The 13,015-nt window shown below is 44.4% G+C and overlaps 1 protein-coding gene across 4 annotated transcripts in view; it reads right to left on the reverse strand.

The window, feature by feature from the left end:
* Nucleotides 1-11,848, reverse strand: part of RAPGEF1 (Rap guanine nucleotide exchange factor 1) — a 121,345-nt gene extending 109,497 nt beyond the window's left edge. For all 4 annotated transcript variants that reach the window (XM_038374650.2, XM_038374649.2, XM_038374647.2 and 1 more), the window contains exon 1: nucleotides 11,611-11,848. In XM_038374650.2, coding sequence (XP_038230578.1) covers nucleotides 11,611-11,635 — 25 coding nt within the window. In that variant the 5' untranslated portion in view covers nucleotides 11,636-11,848. The remainder of the gene's footprint in view (nucleotides 1-11,610) is intronic.
* Between the last annotated feature and the right edge of the window lie 1,167 nt (nucleotides 11,849-13,015).

Here is a 13,015-nt window from a genome sequence, read left to right on the forward strand (position 1 = left end):
AGCCTAAAGGTGGGAATTTACACCATTTAGTTAAATTGGTGCAATTTTGTCCATGGATCCTGTTGAATCAATTTAAACCTGGTTTACATCTGTTCACCTTGTATCAGTAAATTTACAGGCACAAGCTAAATCAACAGAACAATTTTAAACTGATGTAAGTGTGCCCACAGAGGAATGACTTTACCTGGGGAATAAGGAGGAGCTGATGAGCTTCCGAGTAACAAAGAACCACCCAAATCTTCCCTAGGCTTGTCTATATACAGAAATTGCACCAGTTTAAAAAACAATTTAAATTAAAGCAGTGCAACCCTGTGTGGACAGTCTCATATTTGTTTAAAACTGGTTATGATTGGGTTTATTTCACACCTGTGAATTTACCAATGCAAGGTAAACCAATTTAAATTAGGTTTAACCTGATTTAAGAATGTCCACACAAAGCTGCACCACTTTAACCAAACTAGTATAAAAATCATACCTTTAATTAAACTGGTGCAGCTGTGTTTAGTCCAAGCCTTCACAAACAAAAACATAGGAGGAAAATATTTGAAACATATTACATATAAGCAGGCTTCTCTCTGAACACATAACAATAAAAGTTTTCCACAAGGCGTCAGTGGTTCTTTAAAGGGGCATTGTCAGCTTGAATATTTTGAAATTGAATAATTTATAAAAAAAAAAATCCGTTCTGATAGAGCTTCCGTTTTAAACCTTGCTTCTTGAAACTTCTCTTAAATTCCTTTAAAATACTTTATAAGGGTTCTTCTGTGTCCCTCGGTATCATTAATGCATTTTTTCAGAAAGCTGAAAACTTAAGATTGATTAAACATGCACACAAAAAAAGGAGGGGGAGCTTTATGTAATTTCATTGTAAACAGTCTGGCACAATGAAAACAACAGAACCTGTGAGAACTCAACACTGCCAGGTATCAAAACCAAAGCGTGCAAACTACATGAAGATGTAGAGGAAGCTGTCTGCATCCTGCCCCACCACATACTCCATAATCCATTTATCTGCACAGTAGCTCTGTTAAGTCCACAAAGTCCCCCAAATGACAAACTCTGGTTAATGTTGGTGCATCTCCAATAAAAAGGCACAGTCATCATTTCGGTAGACTTTTGTGTTTCAAATAGTATTGTGTTACTAGCCAAAGTCCACATTTAAGAACACTGAAAGGATTCACAGAACACTATCATCTGGACTTGGTAGGAATGCACTGTAAAATCAGAGCTAAAATATTGATCTTGCCCTAAGCCCTTTATTGCATGACACTTATGTTCAGGAAACTTTCTAAATACGGAGTACATTCCTCAGGCTATTTTAACACCACTTGTACAGCAGGGACTGGGTGGTTTGGTAGATTAGAAGACTCATCAGAAAAAAGTCCTAAAAGATTGGAGGATAAAACTGCATATGCCACACAATGTAAAGGCAGTATTAAGAATCAGGCTGATGAGTAAACAAGATGATATTGTCCACAAACTACAGGTTAACAGCCGTAAAACCACACATTAGGTGCACTGGTCAAATTCTATAATGATACATGTTACTTTCACAAACATTCAAGACTGCAGCATCCAGTTACTAACTTTACAAGCTAAGTGTGTTTCAGAAACACTTTCACATGACAAAAACTTAAGATACAAATTTAACCCCCTGCATACATGTACGAAATAAGTTAAAAATGTCTCAACTGTGGAGAAATTCGAATACCTTATATACTGTTTGAAAGGTATTTTGAAATAAATTACCAAAATAATTGAAACAGGAGTAATTATGTTGTGTTATTTTGACAAATAAAATTTTGCAGAATTTTTAGGCACAAAATTCCCTAGGAGTATTAAATCCACTCACTGCAGGACTTGAGTTCCATTTCTATCTGGAGACATGAGGAGTATCTCATCTATAGTCTTTCAAAAAGGTCCTGTCCACAATACAAAATGGAACGTGCTGTCCCATGTTGGGGTACAATCATATTGTAACATGGTCTCCTTCAACGGGAGTACTTTGTAGAGAAGACAGGCCCTTAGTATTTCTCCCTTAACATAATAATGCACGAGTGTTTCATCAGTTGCACCTGGATCACATAATGTATGACACAAAAAGAAAAAGGAGTACTTGTGGCACCTTAGAGACTAACAAATTTATTAGAGCATAAGCTTTTGTGAGCTACAGCGATGAAGTGAGCTGTAGCTCACGAAAGCTTATGCTCTAATAAATTTGTTAGTCTCTAAGGTGCCACAAGTACTCCTTTTCTTTTTGCGAATACAGACTAACACGGCTGCTACTCTGAAACCTGTCATAATGTATGACAGTTTCAGAGCATTGGGAAACCCCTAACATGCATGAGCATAGATCCTATTTCTGGGAAAATAAAGCAAGATGCTGGAAAATGTTGGATTGCTAGAGTATCATGAGTCTAAACCCCTGAACCATACCCTCCCCTCTGCCAGGTCACCCACATTGAACTGACCATCCTCCTTGGTAATTAAGGGGAAATAAAAAGGTGAAAGAAACATGCAAGTAGGAAACTGCCCAAGACAGAGACAATTCTGACAGTTTAGCTACTTATAGGTCAGATACCATAATACTTGAAGTCACTTAGCTAGATTTGACATAACATGAAGTGACAATGTAAAACTGATTCTCCCACACATATTATATGTCAGAGTTCCCATGATACTAGAGTCAATGAATGTTCAGATACAGACTATAAATGCTCCCTTTCCTGAACATCTGTTCCACTTCCCTGTCCCCATCCACTTCTACCTGGAAATACTACCACCCAAGGTCCAGCAAAGAACAGTGGTAGCAGTGGCAACAACCATAAATGGATTTAACATCCAGGGATAATGTTAAAAATGAGGGGCTGTATGAGTGAACTACAATACAATATAGAGGGACTGGAATTCATCTGCTCTATGGGGAGGCTTCATGTGCTGTGTGAGGACAGTACTGCTGTCTCAAGTAAATGAAATCTTGTGTAGAAGCATTTTTCTATAGGTATAAACTATACATAGTGTTCAGAAATATCTTTTAAGGAGTACAGACTGCAGCACTGGTATTTCAGGAGTAAAGTTGCCAGGCTGTAGTAAAATGGCAGTTTGTATGGCAGTACTGGAGAATGTTCCTGGGGCAGCATGCTCCCACCTGTGAAAATGTCCCATTTTACCTATAACAGATGACACAGAAAAATAATATTTAGATGTAAATAAAGATACATTCTGTCAGGAGTTCATGTATGCTCGATTCATCCCAGCAGTTCTGACCAGATCACTATCACAGCACCAGACTGAAAAAAAAATTCAAATTAATGGAACTGTCAGGCCAATTTATGTCCCAAAATTAGGTTCTATAAAATCAAGATTTTACACAAACTAGCATGAACAGAAACATTTCCATGGGTTTTTTGACATTTATTTTGTCTGCAATTGAAGCAGTTGTTTTTTTTAAGGAAATAACATTCTCCTACAATATTTCCAACCCAAATGTTGAAGAATCCTGCTAATATACAAAAACTAGAAACAGAGAGTGACTAGAAGCTGATTAGTCTATTATTTTCATGGTCTGAGATGAAGTTCAAAAGTAGTGAAGCATCAATAGTTACAGTCAATGTTTGAAACAGAATGGAGAGAAAATGAAGGACCATCATATCAAGTATGGAAAGCTGTATGAATGGATGTGTCTTGTGCCGTGTTCCATCATTTCACCTTCATTGCTGTACAAGGATGTTTTAATTAGTTCCGTCTGTCACCTTTCAATAGCAGTAGAGGGGAACATCTATGAATGTAGTAATACTACAGAGCTGACTACCACCTTAGAGTCTCAGCTACACAGAGACTGGTGATGAGTGTTAATGCCACCATTTTTGGATGACAGTCAAATACTGTCACTATGTCTCACACACTGCAGTTGTTGCGATGGGTTAATCATGGTATTGTTTACTGATGTAACTAGAGCAACCTGAGCTGAACAGACCAATCAGATTTGAGCGAAAACTCATGGCTGACACCAGAACAGCTGGCCTGATTTAACCAAACCAGGAGCTAAGAAAGAGTCCGCAGAAAAATCTAATCACAGACAAAAGGGAGAAGGGTGTCCTAAAGCACTTGGGAACCCCCTTTGTGATATTACATTATTGCCCAGAGGTCCCAAACAGAACTGCAGCCTATTGTGCTAGCCACCATGCAAACACAAGGTATGAGACAACAGTCCCTGTCTTGAAAAGCTTAGGACTGGTCTATGCAAAGTTTTTACTCCCAGTATAACTATTTCTGTCAGGGGTGCGATTTTGTACAGAAACAATTATATCAATACAGCACCAGCACAGTGGGGTTCTGGTCCATGACTTGGGCTCTTGGGGCTACAGTAATACAAGTAATAACAACATCATCATCATCATGATGCATGCAGTTATACTGGTATAAAGCTGCTTAATCCCACTATAGCTTATTCCCCTTCCTGCCTAGGAATAAGCTATACCAATAGAAGTACCTTTACATTGGTATAACTGCGTCCACACTTGGGGGTTTGTACCGGTCCAACTATATCAGTACAAGCGGTGCAACTTTTGTGTGTAAACAAGGCCTTAGAGTCTGAATTTCACAGGACAAGTATAAAACAACCAAAAGCTGCCAATGTTCAAAAGGTAAAGGATAATATAAAAGCATTGAATTACAAACTAAACTACTTTCAGTAGGAAAACCATTTGCTGCAGATGTTTGAGAAGCTGAGAAATCCCTTTGCTTGCACATCTGTGGAGGTTTTTTGTAGCTAATGCAAAGCCGGCATGGAAGTACATTGGCTATTTAAATGAAAAGATTCATTTCAGTACCAGGCAACAGTGCATAGAAGAGGTCAATGGGATTTAACTTCTTTGCAAATTGGCACTGCCTCTACTACTGCCGAAACTCATGAGCATTAGCTTCTGAAAAAAATCCTATGGGTAATTGGTTAGGGGAAAATGGAACAAATTAGGGTCCCTGCATTTATCCTAACTATGTAAGATAGTCAACAGGGGAAAAATGAAGGCTATTAAGTCACCTTGCCTGTGGCTATCACATGTAATTTATTAGCTTCTCGTGTACATGGAAACTGCATGGTTTCTGGTGTTTTATCTGGCACAGAACAACAGTGACGTGTTCCATCATTTCACCTTCATTGCTGTACAAGGATGTTTTAATTAGTTCCGTCTGCCACCTTTCAATAGCAGTAGAGGGGAACATCAATGAATCCGCTGGAACATGAATAGGCAAAGAGAGCTTTGGATTCAGTCTGATTAGCCACTGGATGCCATTCCTACTGCCAGATAATAAAATACAAACATTTCTCTGGCTGTGAATAAAGAGCTTCTTTAAAACAAAATTCAGGAATGGATCAGGTTTTACACTCATCTCTGCTTTACAATACCTGCACAGCTGCAGTTAAGATGCCGTGAGATTCTCTGTAAGCCCTCATTTTTTAGCAGTTTATAAGTCAACTATAAAAATTCATTTTGTCACTTCTGTATACAGATTCTCAGCTCAGAAGCAAATGTTACACATTAAAGAGATAATACACAGGGCAAGTTATCCTTTCCTCTCAGTCTTTAGGGTCTTTTCTAGCTTCCATATACAATGATCCAATACCATTGGAAATAGCATGAGGTGCACCTACTAATGCAATAGACACAGTAGTCACTAGTGTACTGATGGAAGTACCAACTGCAACTCAAAGCTTTTAAATGAAAAACTGAAGCCCCAAGGCAACCTATAGCATAGCCACAGCTTGAATCCCTACCACCGGAGCAAAAGTCTTCTTTCACTCATGCAACAGATTGTAACAACTCAAGCTGGTGCTGATAAATGACAGGTCTATTATAAATGGGGAATGTTTTTGCAAATGAAGCTGTGGGCCTAGATGAGACAGATTTGTGCCGTGTTCTTGATCAAAAGTAAGCTTTCCATATTCTCTCTACTTCTCAGGAGGAGGAGAACAAGAGCCAGTGAGACGTACCGCAGGCACCTGTGGGATTATACCAAAAGGCATATTTTTGGATTCACTGAAATTCAGTCTCACTTTGTTAGAGAACACAAAATGATTGCCCACACCCAGAAAATAAATTTAGCAATTGTTTCCAGTTTCAGTTTTTTAGTTGACTAAGTCACAATCCAGCTGCCTCACATTCCACTGGTCTTCAGCTGTCTTTTCCCCCTGCCCACTCCTTTCTTATAACCATTATGAGCATCTCAATCATGCTCCAGTGAGTTCGCAGGCTACATTTTTTAACAGTGTAGTTTTGAAGCCATGCTGTTTTCAACACCCATCAAGCTTACACCCAACATCTTTAAAAAATGTGAAACACTCTTTGTACCAAGCTCTCTGGGAAGTGTCAAGTCATGATCTTTGCCTTGTATCTCTACAGCCTGACTCTACACATAACTAGGCAAGACTTTTTAACAGAAAATTAATTTTCAGTAAAATGTCTGTTTGATGACAACATGGGAATGGAATTCAATGAAGATTGCAGGAGATGCTGAAAGTATGAGTACTGAAAGATACCAACTCATCAGCCTTCCTGAGAATGAACTGAGTCCATACAAGGATGTAGGCAGTGGAGAGCGTTTAATCTCCAGTTTCCAGGTCAAGACATTTCATCAGAAGATTATTACTTAGTTCGAAAGCCACTAATCTGGAAAAGGGACAAATGCAGAACTTCTAATTAACTTGAAAGTCTTCCTTCATATCTGAGAACTTGGTACAGTGGTGGAAACAGAGACAGACATCTTCCCAATAAATCACCTAAATACAATTCAGTACAATGTGCAAGGGACTGTGGAAGACTATATTGATATGAAAATAAGGAGTCAACACGGGATAATTTCCAGATTCATTGAATGAGGAATAGATGACTAAAGGTAGAAGAGTCCTTGATAGTTAAATAATTTGAAAAGTAAATTCATAACAGGCAAAAACTAATGTACTGAGAAATTTCATAATACTCCACCATTCAAATATGCACAATTCAACACAGCGTAAGTCAACGTGAAAGACTCTGGCTGAACAATAAAGTTCCCATCAGGATGTATAAATTCTTGCCAGTTGCATTGTGTTATGTCTTTTTATTTAACTATTTCCCATAAGAAAAGTTATCTTGGGATTTCCTGTAGAAGTTTATGTTGACAGTTTAAAAAGCAGGAGATTTTACAGCTTTACTGAACTAATTAAATATATAAGAAAGAGCTGCAGACAATGATGTTTGATGCCTTGATCTTCTGTGAAAAAAATACCTGCAGTCAGTCACTGAGCAGAGCTAAAGTTTTCATGCCCACCAGATAACACAATGGCCACAAAGCAACTTGTACCTATACCCCAACAACCCGCTTCTGAAAAGACAAATGTATAGAGGGTGTTAAAGAGCTTCCTAAACAATGTTAAGGTTAAGAATTTAGGTATGCATGGAAGACAACAGTAACCTGGCATAAAACTTCATTCAAACTATTGAAATCCATGTTTTCTAATAGAGAGACCATCAAATGGACCCTGTTCACAGGGGAATTTTTGATTTCTAGGCCAAGGTTTGATTGCATTTTATTGCTCTCTCTTTTCCCATAGATTTGAAGGATGAAGGATAATTCAGCTCCCTGGAGTCTATGCTCCACCAGATAAGTAAGTTCATGAATTCATCACTGGTAATAAACAAATGAAGCACAGTCTGCAGCTTTTTCTTCTCTTTCACAGCAACCCCATTCTGGATTTTAGATCAAGACTGCAACATTGACTAGATCAATGGGGTGAAGTGGCACAGGGTCTGGAATGGTGGTGTAACATCGGGGATACTTGCAACAGACTTCATACAAACAAAAACTAAGGCAACCCTGAGAATTTCTATAACTATTCACTGAAAGTCAAGGTTAAAAGCTGCAAACACACAACTGGAGAAAGGAAGAGAAGATAATTTAATATGTATTTCCAATCTGAAATGGAGAACATAGAGGATTGCTTTAAGGAAGTATTGGAGAGTTACCTGATTTGAGCCTAAGGGATGTGGGAAATCTAATGCCAGTAAATTGAATGTATCATCATGCGCCGCATTGCCACATGGAACCCCATGGCTCCAAGGCACTGCTCTGAACTGCTCTACAGTGATCCTATTTCATTCACTAGTGGTACTGACAAGACTCCAAAGGGAGCCTTGTCCACTCTTCCTTGGCCAACAGGATGACAGCTATTATCTATTATTGTTTCTTACTAATTTTTATTAAATGCTATAGTTTAATGGTTTCTGGTATAGATAACATCCTCTTATATCAGACAGAAGCAGGACCCCTGCATACTGCCAAAGGTAAGATATGCTCTCTTTTTTTTTCCAGCCAGACTGGACATATGTTCTCTCCCTCCCACTCAGTATGGATAGTTAGAAAGTCATTCAAAGCCTAAGCCAGCTTTGAAGATACACAGTATCATTCCTTACCTGACAACTTCATATTTAATTTGCAACATAAATGGATCTACCGTATATTGGCACACTCATAAGAATGTCTACAGTGAAAGATGTACACAAAGTGCAGGCTATAGCCCCCATGGCACCTGCTATATGGTTCTGTATTTCAGTGCATCTTCAATCTGCTATTGTACACTTTGCAATAGGGTAGGGATAAAATTTCTCTCCAATGTCACAAACTATGTTTATTAGGTGACAGTACTGATTAAACTTATGCTGATTATAATACATATCCTCCCCACCCTCAGTACCATGAGTATTTATTACTGAAGTGGCTGGCCCCTAAGTCTCCTGGTTTGACTTAGAAGTGGAATTTCTATCAAAGAGTCTTTCCTTTGAGAAATGGAACTACAAACAGTTGAAGGACAATTTCACAGAGAGTTATGGTTTCCCTTACCAAGCAAACTGCCACAACAATATGTGTCTGCTAGAGACAATCTCCTGAACGTTTCTGCACAAAGTCGCCACCCACTGCATTCTCACAATTGTATGTTCTACAGTACTTGCACAGGGCCAGGATCCTGAAAGATGCTCCACGCTCTTCAATGGATGCTCAGCACACTGCAAAGTCAGGCTCATAGCTTGCCTGGCATCTGGGTTTTACACAATATGATTGGCCTCTGGCATAAGCAGGTGCCAATTCCTTTAGAACTGACCCCATATCTATGCATGCTAAGACTTTCAAATCTTACCTGGTTTATCTGGGATGAACAACAATGATATACTAATAAGCATTTTTAAAGTATATGCAGGATTCCAGAGTGTACCATTTTGCTGTAATGCTATGGGAGAAATCCTAGGGAAATCATGCATGGATTAATATATGGTATTTCTGGAATCACATTTGTCCTAGGATGCAATGCACACTAGTTAGACAGTAACTTAGTGCTGAGGTATGTCTCCAACCCTACGTACTGTATTTAAAAGATGGCTAGCAGGCAATTACATTCACTTATTCCTTGGGGCCGCTCCAGAACCATATCATAGGAAAATGCATTCTGATGCAAGACAGGTCAGAAGCCAAAACAAAACAAACCTGAATGATCAAAAACCAAAAAACACTGCCACCAACTTTAGCTCCTTTGCTAAAAAGATACTGCCTAGCCAAAGGCTACTGAACGTGAATACTATACTCCTCACGCACACACTCCCCTACTGTACCTTCCCTACAGGAAACTATCTAGCTATTCCTTAAAAAGAAAAACACAACTCTGATTTTTCTTGCTAATTAAATGCAGCATAATTAAACTAAATACATTCACTGTTTAATTTGCAATACACTAATTGAATCTTTAAATATACCACTCACACTACATGGAAAAGCAGGGGGCATTCAGCCATCTCAAGTGATAACTGAGAACCTGACATGATATCCAGGAGTACAGACACAATACGATTCATTTTTCAATTATGTATCCAGGTTTAGAACAGGAAGAGCATCTTCCTAACTGCTCATTGTACTGCAGTCACCCCAGCCTGACTCCAGAGCTTTGCAAAGAGGATAGGAAAAAGTGAGCAAGTTCTCCCTGAAATATGCCTACAGACTCATCTTTTCTCATCTGATTACCAACAACAGAAAAGTTTAGTAATTTACAATTAATTGTGTGTAGACCACAAACTTCACAGTGCCATAGGTTTACAGACTGTTAAATTCAAATGACTGTAAAAGTGCCAGGGTGTGCAAAACAACAGAGAGAAATAAATTAGAAGATATTTATTCCCTAATGTTCTCACCAAGATAGAGTGTGAGTGAGTGAAAAGAAAAGGAGAACTTGTGGCACCTTAGAGACTCCAGTGCTTAAACTCTGTACCCTTCACTTTTTTTAAAAACATCATCTTAATAAGATTTTTGAATCTGTTCTTATCAGGTTCAGTAACCTTTTCTGGGACGGCCCTATATCAGCAGTACGGAAAAGAGATCTAGAGACCAAGGTAAATATCTTGCCAGGAGGGTGCTTTCAAAGGCACAAGTCGCTCGGGGTTACTCTACAATGGGAGGTTTCAGAGTAGCAGCCGTGTTAGTCTGTATTTGCAAAAAGAAAAGGAGGACTTGTGGCACCTTAGAGACTAACCAATTAATTAGAGCATAAGCTTTTGTGAGCTTATGCTTTTTTTCCCCACCAGATGCATCCGATGAAGTGAGCTGTAGCTCACGAAAGCTTATGCTCTAATCAATTGGTTAGTCTCTAAGGTGCCACAAGTCCTCCTTTTCTTTTTGCAAATACAGACTAACACGGCTGCTACTCTGAAACCTCCCATTGTAGAGTAACCCCGAGCGACTTGTGCCTTTGAAAGCACCCTCCTGGCAAGATATTTACCTTGGTCTCTAGATCTCTTTTCCGTACTGCTGATATAGGGCCGTCCCAGAAAAGGTTACTGAACCTGATAAGAACAGATTGAAAAATCTTATTAAGATGATGTTTTTAAAAAAAGTGAAGGGCACAGAGTTTAAGCGCTGGAGTCTCGAAGGTGCCACAGGTCCTCCTTTTCTTTCTACAATGGGTAGTGATCCAAAGCACCGAGGCCACAGAAGCAAGACGCGGAGCAGGGCAGTTAACCCAGGAAGGCGCCGAGGGAGGGAGGGAGGCAGCGCTGGGACAGAACAGAAGGCAGCAGGGCCGGCAGGGCTGAGCCCGCCGAGATCCGACGCCTGACAGGAGACTTGCCCCCGCCGACCGGCGCTGCACATACACAGCCCGCAGAAACACAAGCCCTAACCCGAGCGGACCACAGCGCACTGCAGCCCCCGACCCCTCGGACGGGGCGTCCCCAGCCCGGGCACCTCCCCTGCCTGCTCCCCATGCCTTCGCCTCAGTCGCTGCCAACGGCTCGACCCCCCCCCCACCTCTCCTGCCCCCCGCGGCCTCCACATCCCCCGCTGCCCCCCCCAGGGCCCGTCTCCCCTGGCGGCGGGGGAGGGGGGGTCCCCCAGCCTGGGACACCCGGCCCGGGCTCCTTCCCTTCCCGTAAGGCCCCGGGCCGCCTCAGGCGGGCTCCGAGCCCGGCCGGCGACGGGGAGCAGCAGCGGGCGGGCCCGGTGGAAGCAGCCCGGCCGGCCTCGGGGCAGGGGGAGCAGCGCCCGGCCTCCCCCGCCGCGGCCCCGGCCTTGCCTGCGCGCCCGCCCGCTCACCTGCTTTCTCGATCTTGCCGGACATGTCGGGGCCGCGCCGGGGGCCGGGGCCGGGGCCGGGGCCCGGCTCCGCGCGCCGACCCCAGGGCTCAGACCCAGCCCAGCAGGAGCGAGCGAGCGGCCGGGGCGCCCTGCTCCGACCCGCCGCCGCCGCCTGCTGCTGCCGGCCGGGCGGGCGGGATCCGGCAGAGACACTGCGGCGGCCTGTCGGTTCCACGGCGGCGGCGCAGCCGCCCTCCACCGGGAAGGGAAGAGACGGCCAGGCCGCCCGCTCGCACAGCGCGCCCTGCCGCCCGCCCGGGGCACGGCAGCGCCGGGGAGAGGCCCCCGTACCCAGGGGCCACTAACCCGGGGCGAGCCCCTGACACCGGGGGGGGCGCCACTAACCCGGGGCGAGCCCCTGACACCGGGGGGGGCGCCACTAACCCCGGGCGAGCCCCTGACACCGGGGGGGGGGCGCCACTAACCCGGGGCGAGCCCCTGACACCGGGGGGGGGCGCCACTAACCTAGGGCGAGCGCTGGCACGGGGGGGGCACTAACCTAGGGCAAGCCCCTGACAGCGGGGGGGGGCGCCACTAACCCGGGGCGAGCCCGACAGCGGGGGGGGGGGCACTAACCTAGGGCAAGCGCTGGCACGGGGGGGCACTAAGCTAGGGCGAGCCCCTGACACCGGGGGGGCATCACTAACCCGGGGCAAGCCCCTGACACTGGGGGGGCGCCACTAACCCGGGGCGAGCCCCTGACAGCGGGGGGGGGGGGCACCACTAACCCGGGGCGAGCCCGACAGCAGGGGGGGGCACTAACCTAGGGCGAGCGCTGGCACGGGGGGGGGCACTAAGCTAGGGCGAGCCCCTGACACCGGGGGGGGGGCATCACTAACCCAGGGCGAGCCCCTGACACTGGGGGGGGCGCCACTAACCCGGGGCGAGCCCCTGACAGCGGGGGGGGGGGGCGCCACTAACCCGGGGCAAGCCCTTTGACAGCGGGGAGGGGCACTAACCCGGGGCAAGCCCCTGACACCGGGGGGGGCGCCCTTAACCCAGGGCGAGCCCCTGACCACAGGGGCCACTAACCCGGCGAGAGCCCTTGACACTGGGGGCCACTAAGCTGGGGCAATCCCATAACATGGGGTGGGGGGGGGGGGGAAGGACTAACCTGGGAGAGCCCTTGACACCAGGGAGAGCGCCCCTAACACCCAGAGAGAGTCCCCCTGACACCTGGGGGCACTAACCTGGGGAGAGGGGCCCCCCTGACATCTGGGCACAGTGGGCATTAACCTCAGGGAGAGACCCCTTGAGAACCAGGTGCGGGGGGGGTATTAACCCTGGGGAGAAACCCCTTGAGAGCCAGGCACTTTACTAACCCCAGGGAGAGATCCCCTGACAATGGGTTAGGGAGGGATTA

This window comes from Dermochelys coriacea, chromosome 16, assembly GCF_009764565.3.
Source record: "Dermochelys coriacea isolate rDerCor1 chromosome 16, rDerCor1.pri.v4, whole genome shotgun sequence".
NCBI classification, from domain to species: Eukaryota; Metazoa; Chordata; order Testudines; family Dermochelyidae; genus Dermochelys; species Dermochelys coriacea.